We start from the raw sequence: 21,344 nt of genomic DNA on the forward strand, positions 1-21,344 counted from the left end.
TACTGCATGTAATATGTTCTGGTAATTGAAACATGTACTGTTACATGTATTCTATCTTGCTCTAAGTTCTGCTCACCCATTACTCTGTGCTTGCTGACTTACATTGGCTCTTTATCACCCGATGCCTTCAATTTAAGTTATTAAATCCCTCCATTGCTTTGTCTCATACTCTCTACATTTCCCCAACCCCCACTCCCGAAAGCTCCGTTCCTCCATCTCTGTCCTTTTGTGTGTCACCCCCTTCCATAGCCCCACCATTGGTGACATAGCTTTCAACCACCTGGGCCCAACTCTCTTAAAATCCCTTCCTAAACTTCTCCATTCTCAATCTCTATTTTCTCCTTTAAAGCCTCCTCCTTAAAACCTATCTCTTTGACCAACCATTCCTCCTTTCCTGGTTTGGCATCCATTTTCCATATGTCTATTTGTGATGCGCCATGAGCCATATTTTACATTAAAGGGTCTAAAAATGCTCGTTGTTGTTTAGTAGTATTGTTCTTACCTGGGGATTGGGCACAGTTGTAATAGTTACAACACTTCCATTGTAAAATATGATTATCCCTCTTGCACAGGAAAAGGGTATGCCAGCCAAACAAAAATAATTATCTACTAAAATTGTGAAATTGTATTTTGGAACTCGTTCTTCCACAAGAATATAGGTGCAATTTTCAAAGAAATCATACTGTGTACCACCAAATGTGAGATAGTGTGGGTCTCCCCATATTTGACATTGACCTGGAAGATAATAAAGTTTGGGGTAAAAACAGACTAATTAACAATTCAAAAAGTGTTTTAAATAACAATAATCAATTGAAAAGATAAATGAAACTTACAGAAACAATCCCACTTCTCACAACCATTTTCACCGCGAACCCGTGAAGATCTCTGACAGGTAGGTTTAGGATCTGGTAAACATGGAATGGTTGTCTGGGCTGTGGTACTTGGAGCTGGCTGGACTGTGGTACTTGGAGCCGGCTGGACTATGGTATTTGGAGCTGGCTGGACTATGGTACTTGGAGCCATCTGGACTATGGTATTTGGAGCTGGCTGGACTGTGGTACTTGGAGCTGGCTGGATTGTGGTACTTGGAGCTGGCTGGACTGTGGTACTTGGAGCTGGCTGGACTGTGGTACTTGGAGCTGGCTGGACTGTGGTACTTGGAGCTGGCTGGACTGTGGTACTTGGAGCTGTCTGGACTATGGTAATTGGAGCTGGCTGGATTGTGGTACTTGGAGTCGGCTGGACTGTGGTACTTGGAGCCGGCTGGACTGTGGTATTTGGAGCTGGCTGGACTATGGTACTTGGAGCCATCTGGACTATGGTACTAGGTGCTCTCTGGCCTGTGGTACTTGCGCTGATTGGTACTATCTGGATTGTGCTACTTGTGCTACTTGGTGTTGTCTGGACTGTGGTACTTGGAGCTGGCTGGACTGTGGTACTTGGCGCTGTCTGGACTGTGGTACTTGGAGCTGGCTGGACTGTGGTACTTGGAGCTGGCTGGACTGTGGTACTTGGAGCTGGCTGGACTGTGGTACTTGGCGCTGGCTGGACTGTGGTACTTGGAGCTGGCTGGACTGTGGTACTTGGAGCTGGCTGGACTGTGGTACTTGGAGCTGGCTGGACTGTGGTACTTGGAGCTGTCTGGACTGTGGTACTTGGAGCTGGCTGGACTGTGGTACTTGGAGCTGGCTGGACTGTGGTACTTGGAGCTGGCTGGACTGTGGTACTTGGAGCTGTCTGGACGATGGTACTTGGAGCTGGCTGGACTGTGGTACTTGGAGCTGGTTGGATTGTGGTACTTGGAGCTGGCTGGACTGTGGTACTTGGAGCTGGCTGGACTGTGGTACTTGGAGCTGGTTGGATTGTGGTACTTGGAGCTGGCTGGACTGTGGTACTTGGAGCTGGCTGGACGATGGTACTTGGAGCTGGCTGGACTGTGGTACTTGGAGCTGGCTGGACTGTGGTACTTGGAGCTGGCTGGACTGTGATACTTGGAGCTGGCTGGACTGTGGTACTTGGAGCTGGCTGGACTGTGGTACTTGGAGTTGTCTGGACTGTGGTACTATGTGCTATTTGAATTGTGCTATTTGTGGTACTGGGAGCTGTCTGATCTGTGGTACTAGCTGCTATCTGGCCTGTGGTACTTGCGCTGATTGGTACTATCTGGATTGTCCTACTTATGGTACTAGGTGCTGTCTGGACTGTGGTACTTGTGGTCATAATTGTTGTTTGTGTGGTATGATTTGTTAAGGTTCGCTGACAGCAAACTCTTATCCTGTAGTCCAAACATGTTAAACCACCTTCGGAAGTCTGTGGGTTATAAGTACAAACAAGACCTGTTTCTTTATCACATGTCACATTATCTTTCGTCTCACTTATTGGACGGTGAGGAAATTTGAGAGCTTCACATTGGATGGCACTTATTTGATAAGGAGAAAAAGGACACAGAGGGCTCTGCATTTGGTTCAATAATTCAGTGTCCGCTCTGTTTTGAAGAGTTGGTGTATTTTCATTAAACCATAGAGACCATTGGCTATCGCAATGCCAATCTGTAAGATATGAAGAACAAAGAAAAAAAACAATCAGAAAAGAAACAATGATTAATATAATGTGGATAAGTATGAGGTTATCCACTTTGGTGGCAGAAACACGAGGGCAGAGTATTATCTAAATGGTGGCAGATTAAGAAAAGGGGAGGTGCAACGAGACCTGGGTGTCATGGTACATCAGTCATTGAAAGTTGACATGCAGGAGCAGCAGGCGGTGAAGAAGGCAAATGGCATGTTGGCCTTCATAGCTAGGGGATTTGAGTACAGGAGCAGGGAGATCTTACTGCAATTGTACAGGGTCTTGGTGAGGCCTCACCTGGAATATTGTGTTCAGTTTTGGTCTCCTAATCTGAGGAAGGATGTTCTTGCTATTGAGGGAGTGCAGCAAAGGTTCACCAGACTGATTCCAGGGATGGCTGGACTGTCATATGAGGAGAGACTGGATCAACTGGGCCTTTATACACTGGAGTTTAGAAGGATGAGAGGGGATCTCATAGAAACGTATAAGATTCTGATGGGACGGGACAGGTTAGATGCGGGAAGAATGTTCCCGATGTTGGGGAAGTCCAGAACCAGGGGACACAGTCTTAGGATAAGGGGTAGGCCATTTAGGACTGAGATGATGAAGAACTTCTTCACTCAGAGTTGTTAACCTGTGGAATTCCCTGCCGCAGAGAGTCGTTGATGCCAGTTCATTGGAAATATTCAAGAGGGAGTTAGATATGGCCCTTACAGCTAAGGGGATCAAGGGGTATGGAGAGAAAGCGGGAAAGGGGTACTGAGGTGAATGATCAGCAATGATCATATTGAATGGTGGTGCAGGCGCGAAGAGCTGAATGGCTTACTCCTGCACTATTTTCTATGTTTCTATGTTTCTATTACAAAATGCTTTTCCAGATGTCAGACAACCATTCCAATAATTATATATGTGAAATCTATTTCAACAAACAATAGCATGTATTGTGTTCCTAACACAGTTGAGACTGCACACAGGGAGATTAAAGTAACAGTGACCTCAGTCTTTATTAAGACACTCCAGATTGAGGAACAGGCCTTAGGGGCCGGCTTATATACAGTTCTCCCAAGGGACGCTGGAATCCCTTGGGACTTCAGGGGATGCGCTCCCTGGTGGCGGAAACATGGGAGTGCATGCTTTACAGATACACAACATCATTCCCACCCCAAAGTCAAAGTGAAAACTATTTACAATGTGAGACGGTCGGGAGCCTTTCTTTCTCTGGTGGACCGCCTCGGTACGAATGTCTGTTATGATGTGTTGGCTGTGCGTGTTGTTGGCTCTGCAGGGCTGCTGGGTGAACCTGGCCTTGCTGGGCTGTTGGGCGTGATGGGTTCAATTTCCTGGTCCTCATCCTTTGGGTGTGTGTTGTGGGCTCGAAAAAGGTGATGTCTGCTGTGGGTTGTTCAGGGCAGTCTGTGAACCACAGCCTCGTTTGGACCAGGTGCTTTCTGCAAATTTGTCCATTGTCTAGTTTGACTACAAACACCCTACTCCCTTCTTTAGCTATCACCGTGCCCGCGATCCACTTGGGACCATGTCCATAGTTTAGCACATATACAGGGTCATTCAGATCAATTTCCCGTGACACAGTGGCGCGACCATCGTTTACACTTTGTTGCTGCCGCCTGCTCTCTACCTGATCATGCAGGTTGGGGTAAACCAGCGAGTGTCTGGTTTTAAGTGTCCTTTTCATGAGTAGCTCAGCCGGGGGCACCCCTGTGAGCAAGTGGAGTCTCGTGCGGTAGCTGAGCAGTACTCGGGACAGGCGGGTTTGGAGTGAGCCCTCTGTGACTCGTTTAAGGCTCTGTTTGATGGTTTGTACTGCTCTCTCTGCCTGCCCATTGGAGGCTGGTTTAAACGGGGCCGAGGTGACATGTTTGATCCCATTGCAGGTTATCAATTCTTTAAATTCAGCACTGGTGAAACATGGCCCGTTGTCACTGACCAGTATGTCAGGCAGTCAGGCAGGCCGTGGGTGGCAAACATGGCCCTCAGGCTTTCAATGGTGGCAGTGCTCCCCGACATTATTTCACATTCAATCCATTTTGAAAAAGCATCCACCACCACCAGGAACATTTTACCGAGAAACAGGCCCGCATAGTCGACATGGATCCTCGACCATGGTCTGGAGGGCCAGGACCACAAACTTAGTGGTGCCTCTCTGGGCGCGTTGCTCAACTGAGCACACACGCTGCAATGCTGTACACAGGACTCCAAGTCAGAGTCGATACCGGGCTACCACATGTGGGAACTGGCTATCGCTTTCATCATTACTATACCTGGGAGTGTGCTGCGGAGATCTGAGATGAACGTCTCCCTGTCCTTTTTGGGTAGCACTACGCGGTTACCCCACAACAGGCAGTCTGCCTGAAATGACAGCTCGTCTTTTCGTAGCTGCAACAGCTTGATTAGCTCTTGCATTTCAACGGGGATGCTGGCCCAGCTCCCATGCAGTACACAGTTTTTTACTGGGGACAGCAGAGGATCTTGGCTGGTCCAAGTCCTAAACTGGCGGGCCGTGACAGGTGATTTATCATTTTCAAACGCTTCCATGACCATCAACAAGTCTGCGGGCTGCGCCACCATCAACAAGTTTGCAGGCTGCACCATTGCCACCCCAGTGGTGGGCAATGGTAGCCGACTGACAGCATCTGCACAGTTCTCGGTGCCTGGCCTGTAGCCGATGGTATAGTTATACGCTGATAGCGCGAGTGCCCGCATACTGAGGCATTAGTATTTATTCCCTTGTTTTCAGCGAACAGGGATATGAGGGGATTGTGATCGGTTTCCAGCTCAAATTTGAGGCCAAACAGGTACTGATGCATCTTCTTTACCCTGAACACACACGCTAATGCCTCTTTCTCAATCATGCTGTCGGCCCTCTCGGCCTTAGACAAGCTCCTGGAGGCATAGGCGACAGGTTGCAACTTCCCCGCAACGTTAGCTTGTTGTAATACACACCCGACTCCATACGACAACGCATCACATGCTAGCACAAGTCTTTTACATGGGTTATACAATACAAGCAGCTTGTTGGAGCATAAAATGTTTCTGGCTTTCTCAAAAGCAATTACTTGTTTTTTTCCCCATACCCAGTTCTCACCTTTACGCAATAACACATGTAGGGGCTCGAAGAGGGTGCTTAACCCCGGTAGGAAGTTACCAAAATAGTTGAGGAGTCCCAGGAACGACTGCAGCTCCGTGATGTTCTGTGGCCTGGGCGCGTTCCTGATGGCCTCTGTCTTGGTGTCTGTGGGCCGAATGCCATCCGCCGCGATCTTTCTCCCCAAAAACTCCACTTCTGTTGCCATGAAGATGCATTTCGACCTCTTCAGCCGCAGCCCTACCTGATCCAGTCGCTGGAGGACCTCCTCCAGGTTTTGTAGGTGCTCAACAGTGTCCCGACCCGTGACCAATAGGTCGTCCTGAAAAACCACCGTGTGTGGTACCGACTTGAGTAGGCTCTCCATGTTTTTCTGGAAGATCGCTGCAGCCGACCGAATTCCAAATGGGCATCTGTTGTAGTGGAACAGTCCCTTGTGCGTGTTGATGCAGGTGAGGCCCTTCGAAGACTCATCCAACTCCTGCGTCATGTAGGCTGAAGTCAGGTCGAGCTTGGTGAACGTCTTGCCTCCTGCCAGTGTCGCAAATAGGTCGTCTGCCTTAGGTAACGGGTATTGGTCCTGCAGCGAGAAATGATTAATAGTTACTTTATAATCGCCGCAAATCTTGACCGTGCCATCACTTTTGAGTACTGGAACAATTGGGCTGGCCCACTCGCTGAATTCCACTGGGGAGATGATGCCCTCGCATTGCAGCCTGTCCAGCTCGATTTCTACTCTCTCCCTCATCATGTGAGGTACCGCTTGCGCCTTGTAGTGAATGGGTCATGCCTCTGGGACCAAGTAGATCCGCACCTTCGCCCCGGAAAAGTTTCCAATGCCTGGCTCAAAAAGGGAAGGAAATTTGTTAAGAACCTGGGTACATGAGGCCTCATCGACATGGGATAGCACTCGGATGTCATCCCAGTTCCAGCGGAGTTTGCTCAGCCAGCTCCTTCCAAGCAGTGTGGGGCCATCGCCCGGGACAATCCATAGTGGCAGTTCGTGCACCGTGCCCTCGTAGGTGACCTTGACTATGGCGCTGCCCAAGACAGTGATGAGCTCTTTGGTGTAAGTTCTCAGTTTCGTGTGGATGGGGCTCAGGTCTTGTCTGAGTGCCTTATTGCACCACAGTCTCTTAAACATCTTTTTACTCATGATGGATTGGCTAGCGCCAGTGTCCAGTTCCATGGCTACATGTAGGCCATTCAATTTTACATTTAGCATTATAGGTGGACATTTCATCAAAAATGTGTGCATCCCGTTTACTTCAGCATCTGCCTCCTCTCTGAGGCTCGAAATTGCTTTGATCCACCATGGACCGATCTTCCTCTGCCACGTGGTGGTTATCAGGTTTTGCAAAGCTTGCAGCTCGTCTGCAAGCTCGTTGGAGGTGCCCCATTGTTCCACAGCTCTTGCAAACATAGCCTTTGAAGCGGCATGAATAGGCTGAATGGAAGCCTCCACAACGCCAGCAAGGTATGAATTGCCTTGAATTCATCCTTTGTTGCGGACTCGGAGTCATCTGGGTCACCTGAGGCCTTCTGGCAGTTGCAGACTCGTGGTTTCTGCCCTGTACATTTCTGCTCACAAACACAGTTCCAGCTAATTGATGAACATTGCTAGCACTTGTGTGCTGAGAGATTTGTTTGGTGTTATCACTGGTGGACATAAATGCCTATGCTATCGCAATGGCCTTAGAGGGTTGGTATCTCTACAGTCAAAAGTTTTCATAGGATGGTCTCGTGGCCAATACCCAGTACAAAAAAGTCTCTGAACATCTGCTCCAGGTAGCCATCAAACTCACATTGTCCTGCAAGTTGCCTTAGGTCAGCGACATAGCTCACCACTTCATGACCTTCTGATTGCTGGCATGTGTAGAACTGACACCTCGCCATCAGCATGCTCTCCCTCAGGTTAAGATGCTCCCGAACCAGTGTACACAGCTCCTCATATGACTTATCTGTGGGTTTCACCGGAAGATTCTTCATGAGGCTACAGGTCGGTGCCCCGCAGACCTTGAGGAGGAACGCTCTCCTTTTTGCAGCGCTTCCTTCTCCGTCCAGCTCGTTGGCGAGTAATGGTCTAGCCGTTTGACATAGGCTTCCCAGTCCTCACCCTCCGAGAACTTCTCCAGGATGCCCACAGTTTGCTGCATCTTTGCATTGGATTCGTATACTCGTCGTCAGTTATTGTGTTCTTAACACATGCGAGACTGCACACAGGGACGTTAAAGTAACAGTGACCTCAGTCTTTAATAAGACACTCGAGTGAGGAACAGGCCTTAGGAGCCGGCTTATGTACAGTGCTCCCAAGGGATGCTGGGATCCCTTGGGACTTCAGGGGATGCGCTCCATGGTGGCAGAAACATGGGAGTGCATGCTTTACAGATACACAACAGCATGTAACTCCAACTCTGATATTTAGAATCATAGAATCATAGAATGGTTACAGCACAGAAGGTCGTCATTCGACCCGTCGAGCCCGTGATTGCTCTCTGCAAGAGCACTTCAGCTAGTCCCTTTCCCCGTAGCCCTGCAATTTTTTTTCTTTCAGGTACTTATCCAATTCCCTTTTGAAAGCCACAATGGAATCTGCCTCCACCTCCCTTTCAGGCAGTGAATTACAGATCTGAACCATTCGCTGTGTAAAAAGCTTTTTCCTCATGTCGCCTTTGGTTCTTTTGCCAATCACCTTAAATCTGTGTCCTCTGGTTTCTCGACCCTTCTGCCAATGGGAACAGTTTCTCTCTATCTACTCTGTCCAGACCTCTCATGATTTTGATCAAATCTCCTCTCAATCTTCTCTGCTCCAAGGAGAACAATCCCAGCTTCCAAACGAGAAGAGCTTTGTTTTATGAATGGTTCCATTGCTATGTTATAGCCACAATTTTGCGAGGCTCCATGCCACTAGGGAGGGGCCTTACACACAGCCTTCACGTGTTACAAAATTGGGCCCAGGATACCATGTGCCTGTGTCCTACTACACCCCACCTAGGGGTTGTTGGAGCCTGTGTCTCAGGCATGTGCAGGCATCCTAATAAGACATCTATTAAGCCTTAAGATTTTAGGCACGACTTCACCCACAAAGAAACGGATTTGAAGAAATACATAAAAGTTATAACTCTTGCACTTCAGCAATAAAGGGGTGCCTCCACTGTGACATCGTGAACAATTAGTCCATTTTCCTGCCGCCCCATTTTCTCCTCTATTGTGAGTGGCAACTCATTACGAGCTGCTCCTGTGCCAGCCAGACATGCCGGAGACCATACTCTCTGAGCAAGCTTCTTCTTTGCTTAAGGCTTAATCGAAGTAAGCGTGGAGTTTATAACCAAGATGCAGTGTGTCCCACCCTCTGTGCTATGTGCACACTATAGTGTATGAAATGATACAATGAACTCCGTACTGTGAGCCAGTGACCAGGTGTAACCTGGTCAGTCTTTAATGGCTTCCAGAAGTGAAGATACAAAGGTGAAGTTCAGCTTATATATCGGGCCCAGCACAAGTGTACCCCTAGGACTTCCTATGGTAGTACCCTCTGGTGGTGGCAGACCTTATGTATATACATTACATCATTCCCCACCCTACCCCCCCAGTTCTTGGCACAAGTTCATATTACAAGTTCAGACGGTCTGGAGCCCTTCAATCCCTGGTTGATCATCTCAGTACAATCCCAGTACTTTCCGAGTCTCTCACGACTTAGGGCTGGACGTTGACCACAGTGGGTTCTTCTGATGGCTGGGTGTCAGTTGGTTGGTCGTCTAAGCTCGCGGTGTCTTCTTCCAACTGTTCCGGTTCGTCAGTGTGTCTTAAGCTTGATTTGATCAATTGTTTCCTGCACATCTGCCCATTTTTGAGCTTAACCATATACACCCGATTACCCTCCTTACCCGTAACATTGCCCAGGAGCCACTTGGGCCCTTGACCATGGTTAAGTACATACACTGGGTCATTTACAGATATGTCGCGTGACACTGCGGCGCGGTCGTCATACCACTGCTGGAGTTGATGTCGGGTTTCGACATCATTGTTAAGGTCAGGATGGACTAGAGAGCGCCTGGTTTTGAGGCCTCTCTTCATCAGTAGTTCCGCAAGCGAGACCCCGGTGAGCATGTGTGGCCTTGTCCTGTAACTGAGCAGTATGCGTTTCAAGCGTGTCTGCAAGCAACCGTGAGTTATGCGTTTCAGGCTCTGCTTGATACTTTGAACTGCCCGCTCCGCTTGACCATTGGACGCGGGTTTGAACGGGACTGACCTCATGTGTTTTATGCCATTGCGTTTCATGAACTCTTGAAACTCCAGCCTCGTGAAACACGGTCCGTTGTCGCTGACAACGATGTCTGGCAGACCATGTGTGGCAAACATGGCTCTCGGGTTCTCAAAGGTGGCAGTGGAAGTGCTGGATGACATGATCACACATTCTATCCATTTGGAGTATGCATCCACCACTACAAAAAACACTTTACCGAGGAAGGGGCACGTCCGAGCACTCTCGCCCATAGACGACTCCTCATGCGCCCAGGTCCTAAACAAGTTCTCCTCGCTGTTCGGACCAGGCATCGGGAAGTTCCAAGGAGCAAAAGTGCAGATTCACCTAATTCCGGGGGTGCGACTCATCCATCACAAGGCGAGAGCAGTACCGTACATGATGAGAGAGAGGGTGGAGATCGAGCTGGACAGGCTGCAATGAGAGGGCATCATTCCGCCGATCGAATTCAATGAGTGGGCCAGTTCGATTGTTCCAATCCTCAAGGGAGACAACGCCGTCAGAATCTCTGGTGATTACAAAGTAACTATCAATCATTTCTCCCTGCAGGATCAATACCCACTACCAAAAGCAGACGACCTTTTTGTGACGCTGGTGGGAGGAAAGACGTTCACGAAGCTGGACTTGACCGTGGCCTACATGATGCAGGAGCTGAAGGAATCATTGAAGGGCCTCACCTGCATCAACACACACAAAGGTCTCTTCATTTAAAACAGATGCCCGTTTGGGATTCGATCAGCCGCGGCGATCTTCCAAAGAAACATGGAAAGCTTACTGAGGTCGGTCCCGCGCACCGTGGTCTTCCACGACAACATCTTGGTTACAGGTTGGGACACAGTCAAGCATCTGCAGAACCTGGAGGAGGTTTTTAGTCGGCTTAATTGTGTGGGGCTCAGGTTAAAACGCTCGAACGCATCAAGGCCACAGAACGTGACGGAGCTGCAGTCGTTTCTAAGACTCCTGAATTACTTTGGTAAATTCTTACCGGGTCTCAGCACATTGTTAGAACCACTGTACGCTTTACTGCGTAAAGGAGACGAATGGTTATGGGGTAAAAGCCAAGAAAATGCCATTGTAAAAGCTAGAAAACCGTTATGCTCAAACAAATTGCTTGTGATGTATGATCCATGTAAGCGTTTGGTACTAGCATGTGATGCATCATCATATGGTGTCGGGTGTGTATTGCAACAAGCTAATGAATCGGGGAAATTGCAATCCGTTGCTTATTTTTCCAGAAGTCTGTCTAAGGCTGAGAGGGCCTACAACATGATTGAAAAAGGGTGTGTTTATGGGTTAAAGAAAATGCATCAATATCTGTTTGGGCTCAAATTTGAATTGCAATCTGAAAGTAAAAGGATAAATACGAATGCATCGGCCCGCATCCAGAGATGGGCGCTCACGTTGTCCGTATACAACTGCGCCATCCGCCACAGGCCAGGTACAGAAAACTGTGTCGATGCTCTCTGTAGGCTGCCATTGCCCATCACAGGGGTGGAAATGGCACAGCCCGCATTCGAGAGTGAGCAATCACCTGTTACCGCCCAACAGATTAGAACCTGGACGAGCCAGGACCCCTTACTGTCATCAGTAAAAAACTGTGTGCTTCACGGGAGCTGGTCCAGTGTCCCATTAGAAATGCAGGAAGAAATAAAGCCGCACCAGCGGCGCAAAAATGAAATGTCTATACAGGCAGACTGCCTTCTGTGGGGTAATCGGGTAGTGGTACCCAAAAAAGGGCAGGGACACTTTCATTAGTGACCTCCACAGTACCCATCCAGGCATTGTAATGATGAAAGTGATAGCCAGATCTCACGTGTGGTGGCCCGGTATTGATGCAGACTTAGAGTCCTGCGTGCACAAATGTAACACATGTTCACAGTTAAACAATGCACACAGGGAGGCGCCACTAAGTTTATGGTCTTGGCCCTCCAAATCGTGGTCCAGGGTCCATGTTGACTATGCAGGCCCATTCTTGGGAAAAATGTTCCCAGTGGTTGTAGATGCATACTCCAAATGGATTGAATGTGAGATAATGTCGGCAAGCACGTCCACTGCCACCACTGAAAACCTGTGGGCCATGTTTGCCATACATGGCCTGCCTGATGTCCTTGTGAGTGACAACGGGCCGTGCTTCACCAGTGCCCAGTTCAAAGAGTTCATGACCCGCAATGGGATCAAACATGTCACATTTGCCCCGTTCAAACCAGCATTGAATGGTCAGGCAGAGAGAGCAGTGCAAACAATGAAGCAGAGCTTGAAGAGGATAACTGAAGGCTCACTGCAGACTTGCCTATCCCATGTCCTGCTTAGTTACTGCACGAGACTCCACTCGCTCACTGGGATTCCACCCGCTGAACTGCTCATGAAAAGGGCACTTAAGCCAAGACTCTCGTTAGTCCACCCTGACCTACACAAGTAGAGAGCAGGTGGCTTCAACAAAGTACATATCATGATAGCGCAAATGTGTCACGCGAAATTGAGATTAATGGTCTTGTATTTGTGTTAAACTATGGACAAGGTCCCAAGTGGCTTCCCGGCACTGTCGTGGCCAAAGAGGACAGTAGGGTGTTTTGGGTCAAACTTTCAAAAGGATTCATCTACAGGAAACACTTGGACCAAACCAAACTCAGATTCACGGACTATCCAGAGCAACCCACATTAGACCTTATCTTTTTTGATTCCCAACACACACACACCAGTGGCAACCGACACAGCGGTTGACCACGATGCAGAACCCATCACCCGCAGCAACCCAGCAAGGCCAACTGCACAGCAGCCCAGGCAGGGCCCAAAAAACGACATCACCAAAACCAGCATTTGCACCGAGACGATCAACCAGGGGAAAAAAGCTCCAGATCAACTCACCTTGTAAATAGTTACACTATTGACTTTGGGTGGGGCGGGTAGTGTTGTTAGTTATGTAAACCTGTAAATACCTTGTTTAACCACCAGAGGGCTCATCCCCTGGAGTCCCAAAATCCCTTGGGAGCACCTGTACTTAAGGAGGCCTCACAGGCTGGAGGGGCACTCTGGAGACCTGCAATAAAAGACTAAGGTCACACTTTACTTTGAGCTCACAGTATCTGGTCAGAGTCTTTATTCATACACAACATGTGGGACCACCCTAGCTTTGATGGATGGGCCTTGTGTCTGGGCCTAAGTGAATCTGCACCTTGGCTCCCTTGAAGCTGCCAATTCCCGGTTCAAACAATGAGGGAAATTTGCTCAGCACTTGAGCACACAAATCATCATCCGCTGATGACAAAGCTTTGGTATCTTACCATTTCCATTTTATTTTCTCGTGCTAACTCCTGCCGAATAACGATGGGCTATTGCCCAAGATAATCCATAACGGTAGATCATGAACTGCTCCCTCGTACGACACTCTTACTGCTGCACTACCGATCACTGGTGTAGAAACATAGAAACATAGAAAATAGGTGGAGTAGGCCATTCGGCCCTTCAAACCTGCACCGCCATTCAATGAGTTCATGGCTGAACATGCAACTTCAGTACCCCATTCCTGCTTTTTCGCCATACCCCTTGATCCCCCGAGTAGTAAGGACTACATCTAACTCCTTTTTGAATATATTTAGTGAATTGGCCTCAACAACTTTTTGTGGTAGAGAATTCCACAGGTTCACCACTCACTGGGTGAAGAAGTTTCTCCTCATCTCGGTCCTAAATGGCTTACCCCTTATCCTTAGACTGTGACTCCTGGTTCTGGACTTCCCCAACATTGGGAACATTCTTTCCTGCATCTAACCTGTCTAAACCAGTCAGAATTTTAAACATTTCTATGAGATCCCCTCTCATTCTTCTGAACTCCAGTGAATACAAGCTCCTTGGTGTAGGTATGCAACTTCGCATTTATCGGACTCAGCTTGAGTCTCTCTGCCTTGAGCTCCCACAGCTTTTCGAAAGTCCTCTGGCTCATTATCGATTGACTTGCACCCGTGTCTAATTCCATGGATACTAGCACAACGTTTAATTTTACCTCCATCATTATCGATTGGCTCTTTGCTAGTAATTTTACCTTCATCATTATTGGTTGGCTCTTTGTTAGGAACGCACGTACACTATACACTTCCTCCTCAGAGCTCTCAAATGCCTCGGGCTGTATCGCCAGATCCTTGCTGGATTGATCCGTGTCACAGCTCGTTTGCTCTGTTGTGGGCACCTCCGCTGAAGATGCCCCATCTTCGCACACCCTCTGCATACATACTGCCTGAAGCAGCACTGATGGGATCGGTGATTGTCCCCGCACTGCCAACACGTTGAGCTCGGATTTGTGCCCGATGGCGGGCTTTGAGCGGCTCCCGTTTTCGCATACGCAGTCGAGTAGGCCCTACCATGTGCAGTTCTGCCGGCCATCAATACAATTTTGTACACAGTACTTGCCGTGGAGTTCCTGTTTTGTCGCGATATCTGCTTCATGCTTTTCTGCGTGGGCATGCAAGCCTGAACGATGGTGAGGACCTTGCTGAGATCCAGCGTCTCCGCAGCCAGAAGCTTACTTAAGATCGCCTCATGGTTGACCCTGATCACGAAAAAGTCACGCAGCATGTCTTCCAACACAAGCCCAATTTGCAAGGCCCTGCAAGACGTCTCAGGTCAGCAACAAATGCCGCTACTTCCTGGTCTTCTGGACGAACGTGCATATAGAAGTGATATCTGGATATGAGGATTCCTTCCGTGGGTTTAAGGTGTTCCTGAACTAGAGCACACAGTTCTTTGTAATCCTTTTCTATAGGAAGAGTGGGTGAGAGCAGAATCTTGATGAGAAGAACTGCCCTGCGCTTCTCTGCATCCTTGTCTTTGTTTAGGTCATTTGCCACGAAATACTGGTCAAGACGATTCACGAAATCTCCCCAACCCTCTCCCTCATCGAATCTCTCGAGAATTCCAACAGTATTCGATCGTGCTGTGCTCGTCATACTTTTGCGTGGGTTTGTATTTGCCTCGTTGCAGATTATAGTGTATGTAATAATACAATGAACTCCGTCGTGTGACTAGGTGCAACCAGGTCAGTCTTTAATGCCTTCCGGAAGTGAAGATACAAAGGTAAAGTTCAGCTTATATACCGGGCCCAGCACGAGTGTACCTATGACACGAGGACCTCAGACGGTCATGCCCTCTGGTGGTGGGCAGACCTTATGTACATACATTACACACATGTGCATCCACGAGCTGGGCCAGGACAATCCTCATTTTGCCCCAAAAATCGAGGCTGTAGCTCAAAAGTTGGTAACCGACACAACGCTTATCTTCACTCTCCTGCTGCACCTGCCCACGCTCCAATCACGCTCCAACCATGGCGAGATCGGGGTGAAGGAGCGGCGAGAGACTGTGGAGGGATGTGATCGGGGCCCAGGGGAGGCGTGAGTTCGGGCCCGGCCAGGGGCTCAGGTGCAGCACGGGCCAGCCCACACTGTGAGTGCGCACTGGGTCCGTGCAGCAGAGCAGGTCTTCAGTTGTCTTGGGTAATCCTTGCCACTGGACCAAGACCTAGCTCTGTCAAGCCCATGTGGTGGCTGGTGTGCAACGACCGCACACACGTTAAAAAAATCCATGCACAAGCATCTTCCACCCTTGAGGATGTAGTTCTGTTTCTTCTTTTGAAACACCTGTGAACTCATCCGTTTTTTTTGGCGTGGTAGCATCCTCGAGGGACCGGCAATGATGTTGATGATATCTTCACTCATAAGAAAGCTTTTCCCTAAAGACTGGAAACATTCTTCCAGGGTTGTAAAAGTGACACAACAAATTCTTTCTGTTGTAACTGCAGGCTAGCACTTCTTTGGCTCTCTGGGCTCGCTAATGCCGCTCCCCACTGAGGTGACCTTGCCCAGTAACGTGAGATCAGTTTATTATATTTAGAGAGAGGGTTTAGGAGGAAATATTTTGGGCTGTGCAAGGTTACCAAGGTAAGTGTGCAAACAGACTTCAATATTGCAAAGCACCTTTACTGTTCTTCACTGTAACCTTGGTACAGTGTTACAAAGAGAGAGAATGTAGTGAGCTTTCTAAATGCACTGGCCTGCTCATTTTCTTACACTGCACACTTGCCATATCAAAGTGCTGACTATGTCACCCCTGAGATGTGGCAAGTAACGAGAACCAAGTACTGTGCCAGCACAAGCTCTTTAATGCTACATATTTATACATTCATTGCAGTGGGTTAGTGTCCTTGGGAGTTAGGTAGCATTCACCTTCTCTCACAATCCTCTTTCCAGCAGACGTTCTTTTACATCTGCTCCCAGGAGAAAGCTGCACAATAGCAGGAGGCAGCACATGCGGACAGGAGGGTGCTCGCCAAAGCAGCACTGAATGACCGCTTATCAAGAGAAATCATCGAGATCATCTTCAAAGAGGTAATTGAACGACTGGAGCGGGAGTGGGGGGGGGGGGGTTTGGGAGGGGGGGGTCATGAAGTCTGGGGCTTTCCCCAAGCTCATAGCTGGTATTCCCTGCTTTTCATTCCTTATCTTCCGATTCAGTCACTCATCCACGCTCTCGCAAACCTTACTCAGACTGAACAAGACGGTACACAAATTTGATATCTTTTTTGACCCCAGAACTGAACGCAAACCCCAGATTTTGTGCATTTATTGAGTTCACTTTCTCAAGCTGTTGGGATTGGAACTCTCAAACCTCTAGGTTGCCAGTCCAATACCATAACAACTAGGCCAGCATACCCTCTGCTCATTTCTAGCATCACTGTCGTATAAAATATGAATTGGGTTCATAGAGTTTGCGGATAAAATGAAAAACTGTCTTCTGCTGAAAATATGAAACAAAAATAAAAAGGAGTTTGTCAGCATCTGAACAAGCAAATCTGATGATTCTACAGCATTATTATTAACGCTTGTATATTTCCTTTTAAATGTTGAAGAACCTGGTGTGTAATTCCAGCATTTTCTGTTGCTCCTGTATGGATGTAGACAATGGGAGTGATTTTATATATTAGGGTTCTGAGCAGGAGCACATATTGGGAATTCAGGCATTGGGGTCAGTACACCCTGCGGGGTTTTCCATCCATGACAGTGAATTGTGAGCAGTGCCCTGCTCTCCGTGCCTGGATTTCTGGCCACGCGATGTCAGGCCAACGGGCCTATCGTTCTCCATTTTCTCTCTCCCTCCTTTCTTAAATAGTGGGTGTTATGGGTCTTGAACTCTCCATGTACAAAACTTTCAGAGGTGAGCCAAGCAATAGCAGCCAAGACACAATCCTTCCTTCTGGGTACTTGGTTCTCTAACACTAACTAAAAGTAGTCATGGACAGAAATAAAATTATAATTTTTCATCAGTTGCTCGTGAGTAGCTGACCCTTTTTGACAGGTACACACACAATATTTAGAAGCCAGTGTCATGAGCTGCAGAATGTCCCATCATGGCACACCTTTCTTGATGTAATACTGCTAAAGTCTAGTCAAAAACTTTACCATGTAAAATGTGATGGATGATGTCACTACCACCTACTCCGAAGTGGTGGGGAGCTGGTGTAATGGCTTTCTGGGCAATATTAGCCTCCAGATTTCCTATTATTGCCACCCAAGTGCTATAATTAAAGTAAAAAATCATGTCGGATGTGTCTTATGGTTAACAATGATATGGCTGGTGCAATTTGTTTTGAGTTGGGGAATATTAACTGTCTTTCTACACTGTTCAACTGATGGTGGTGGTAATACAAACTTGCCAATGCAGTCTCTCTTCCTGCAATGGCGCTACTGCCTCCAGTGCACTAGCTTACTACAAAATAAGCCTTCAAGCAATATTTGAGCAGGTGAAGGGTAAGTGTGTTAGTACTCCATTCTTGTGGTGATTTGCTTTCTTGAGTGTTAGCCTTGGCTCAGTGGTAACACTTTTTGCTTCTGAGTCAGAAGGTTAAGCGCTCAATCCCCAACAGACGCAAGTACAGAACGTAGGCTGACATGTCTGAGCAATACTGCAAGGGTGCTGCACTATTGGAGATGCCGTCTTTTGAATGGTTGGCCTTTCAAGTGGACGTAAAAGATCCCATGGCACTACTTGAAGAGCAAGGGAGTTCATCCAGTATCCTGCCCAACATTTACTCCTCAACACACATCATAAGAAATAAATTATCTAGTCACTTATCTCACTGCTGTTTATGGGACCTTGCTGAAAATTGACTGCTGCGTTTGCCTACATTTCAACAGTGACAAATACTTTAAAAGTACTTCATTGGCTGTGAAGCACTTTGGGACTATATAAATGCAAGTTCTTCCTTATCAACCAGCAAATACTTCATTTGATTTTAACCACACACTTTGGTTACAACAATGACATTTTTTGAATTTGTTGTTAATATTGGCATTTATATAATATGTTGAAACACCCCTCAGCATATCACTACATGGATTCCTTTTGGAATACAGGAACTGTTTTTTTTTTTATTCGTTCATGGGATCTGGGCATCGCTGGCAAGGCCAGCACTTTTGCCCATCCCTAATTGCCCTTGAGAAGGTGATGGTGAGTTGCCTTCTCCAACTGCTGCAGTCAGTGAGATGAAGGTCTCCCACAATGCTGTTTGGGAGGGAGTTCCAGGATTTTGACTCGGCAAGGTTATGCTGTATTTCCAAGTCAGAATGGTGTGTGACTTGGAGGAGAACTTGCATGTGGTGGTGCTCCCATGCACCTGCTGCCCTTGTCCTACTAGGTAGTAGAGGTCACAGGTTTGGGAGGTAATATATATAGTCAAACGTTAGTTAGTAGAGGAATAGAGGGCAGTGCAATGTCATAGTCTGCACCTGGACCCAGAGTTAAAAGGCTGCTTATAAAAGGTTAAAACCTCTGTTTTTACAACTGTACATTAGATTCTTCCATAACGTTTTCAACACCAACAGCAACAACTTGTATTTATATAGCGCCTTTAATGAAGTAAAACATCCCAAGGCGCTTCACAGAAGTATTACAAGACAAAAAATTTAACACCGAGCCATATAAGGAGAAATTAGGGCAGATGACCATAAGCTTGGTCAAAGAGGTTGGTTTTAAGGAGCGTCTTAAAGGAGGAAAGAGAGGTGGAGAGGCGGAGAGGTTTAGGCAGGAAATTCCAGAGCCGAGGGCCTAGGCAACAGAAGGTACGACCACCAATGGTTGAGCGATTATAAGCAGGGATATGCAGGAGGGCGTATAATAAAATTCTGCTATTTACCCAAAGTTGAGGTGCTTGTAGGAGGACTTCTGACTGTTGACATCTTGGTTGTTGTAAATGGTATTTCTAAAAGCAAAATAAAATTATTTTAAAAAAAGGAAACTGTTTGAGCTTTTGATAATTGCAAGAGTTGGGTTCATTGTCTAAGTGTATGTTTTAAATTTGGGTGTTACCTTGAGGAAGAGCACGCGTGAAAGGTCTTGTGATGCTTCATGTACCAAGTCGAGAAATTAATATGCAGTATAAAAGATAATTCTGCCAGTTGTACATTAATATACTGTACTGAAAGCTAGAACTAGCATAACTTCCCTTTGATTTAATTTTGCCTTGAAGGTACAACATAATAACATCATCATTGTAGACCTTATCAATCAGGTTAAGCTACATGCCAACTTTACCCCAAAGAATTGTGTTAAAATTAATTTGTATTCGAAGGATTGTTTGAGATTGTAATACCTTTATTGCTGCTTTGAAGGCTGCTTGTTGAATGGAAATATTTCAATAGTAAAAATTCAACTCTTTAAACAGGAACATTAACCTAATGCTTATTTGCAAATCCTGAAGATTATTTTAACAGTATTTGAGTGCATGTTGCTGGTGTTTTCGGTAATGGTTTGTAGTCTATTCTTTGGACAAACACAAGTACATATTGTAGGCAACAGTACACATTAAGTTCAATAGTTTAACAAATATTGGCCCTGAAATTGAGGTCGGAGGCTTCCCTCAGGCAATTGCATCCGACCGGAGAATTTTTCCGAAAGTAACTGGTGGGCCGGTAGGAGCGTGGGATTCCCGTGGAGACGTCTTCTCTTCCCGCGCTGTGAAGCGTACTCCTGTCCTCCAGGTTCCCACGCAGAAGGTGCAGTCACATGTGACTGCTCAACCAATCAGGTAAAGTATTCTCAATTAATAGCAATTGGAACTCCGTATCTACGAGTTTTCATTGCTATTAATTGGGAAAAAAATAACAAAAACAAACACAAAAACGCCGTAATAAAAAATAAAAAACACATCTCACATAATTTAAATTAATTGAAATTAAAGTTAATAAATACCTTTTAAAAAAAATTGAGTTTTTAAAAAGTTTTTTTAATTATGGTTTAAAATAAATTTAATGTAGTGAGCAAGGTTTTTAAAAACAAAATGTGTATTTTTAATTTTATTTTTTATGTTTTAAATGTGTTTTAAGACTCCTACACCTGTAAATGTAGGCTATGCGCCTGCTTTTATCAGGCACAAGAGTTTTGAGGACATTTGCTGGGCAAGATATGGGTAAATCCCGCAATCTTGCACTTGCAAATGGCCTCGCTCCCGAGATGCGGATGACCTGTCAAGTTCCAGCTTGACGGGTCGTAAAAGCCGGTTTTCAGCGCATGCACATTGTGCGCTGAAAACCGGCTTTTCCGATGCCTTCCCGGGTCTGTAGAAACTCCGTACGGACACGGGGAGGCTGGGATTTCTGGGCCATTAACTTCTAATGTTTTTGCAGTGCCTCCAAACATAAATAGAGAAAAATAAACACAAGTCAATTTTATTGAATAGAGTTTGAAGGTAAAAGAATGTTCAGTACAAATTATTGCAATATTATATTTGTGATCAAAAATTAAACTATAAGTTGAAACTTGAGAATGCATGATTTTAGCCAGTGATGGTAGATTTTAGTAAGGAGTCCCTTTGACTCTGCCAAAGGCTCAATGTGCACTAGTTGGCATGGTCTTTGGCAATTTCAGGCAGAGATAGACAGATTTGTGAGCGATAAAGGAGTAAAGGGTTCTGGGGAGCGGGCAGGGAAGCGGAGTTGAGTCCATGATCAGAGCAGCTATGATCTTATTAAATGGCGGAGCAGGCTCGATGGGCCAAATGGCCGACTCCTGCTCCTATTTCTTATGTTCTTATGTTCTTAATATGGACCAGAAATGCCCAAAACTCAGTCTCCAGAGAGGTGACGGTACTCCCACAGTGCTGTTAGGGAGGGAGTTCCAAGATTTTGACTTCGCAATCATGAAGGAACGGTGCTATATTTCCGTCAAGATGGCGTGTGACTAGGTGGTGGAGGTCGCGGGGTGGTGAGGTAATATATATAGGCATACGTTAGTTAGTATAGGGTTAGAGGGCAGTGCAATGTCATACTCTGCATCTGGACCCAGAGTTAAAAGGCTGTTTATAAAATGTTTAAAACCTCTGTGTTTTTACAACTGTACATTAGATTCTTAGCGTAAAGTTTTCAACAC

The 21,344-nt window shown here is 46.7% G+C and overlaps 1 protein-coding gene across 1 annotated transcript in view; it reads right to left on the minus strand.

Moving 5' to 3' along the window:
• The window catches only part of LOC139278093 (mucin-2-like), a 75,790-nt gene that overhangs the window by 289 nt on the left and 54,157 nt on the right, over window positions 1-21,344 (minus strand). The window contains exons 28-30 of the mRNA XM_070896751.1: window positions 19,114-19,179; window positions 834-2,549; window positions 503-735 (exon numbers count right to left, since the gene is read on the minus strand). Of these exons, the coding sequence (XP_070752852.1) occupies window positions 503-735; window positions 834-2,549; window positions 19,114-19,179 (2,015 nt within the window). The remainder of the gene's footprint in view (window positions 1-502; window positions 736-833; window positions 2,550-19,113; window positions 19,180-21,344) is intronic.

The sequence above is a fragment of the Pristiophorus japonicus genome, chromosome 13 (assembly GCF_044704955.1).
Source record: "Pristiophorus japonicus isolate sPriJap1 chromosome 13, sPriJap1.hap1, whole genome shotgun sequence".
In the NCBI taxonomy this organism is placed as follows: domain Eukaryota; kingdom Metazoa; phylum Chordata; class Chondrichthyes; family Pristiophoridae; genus Pristiophorus; species Pristiophorus japonicus.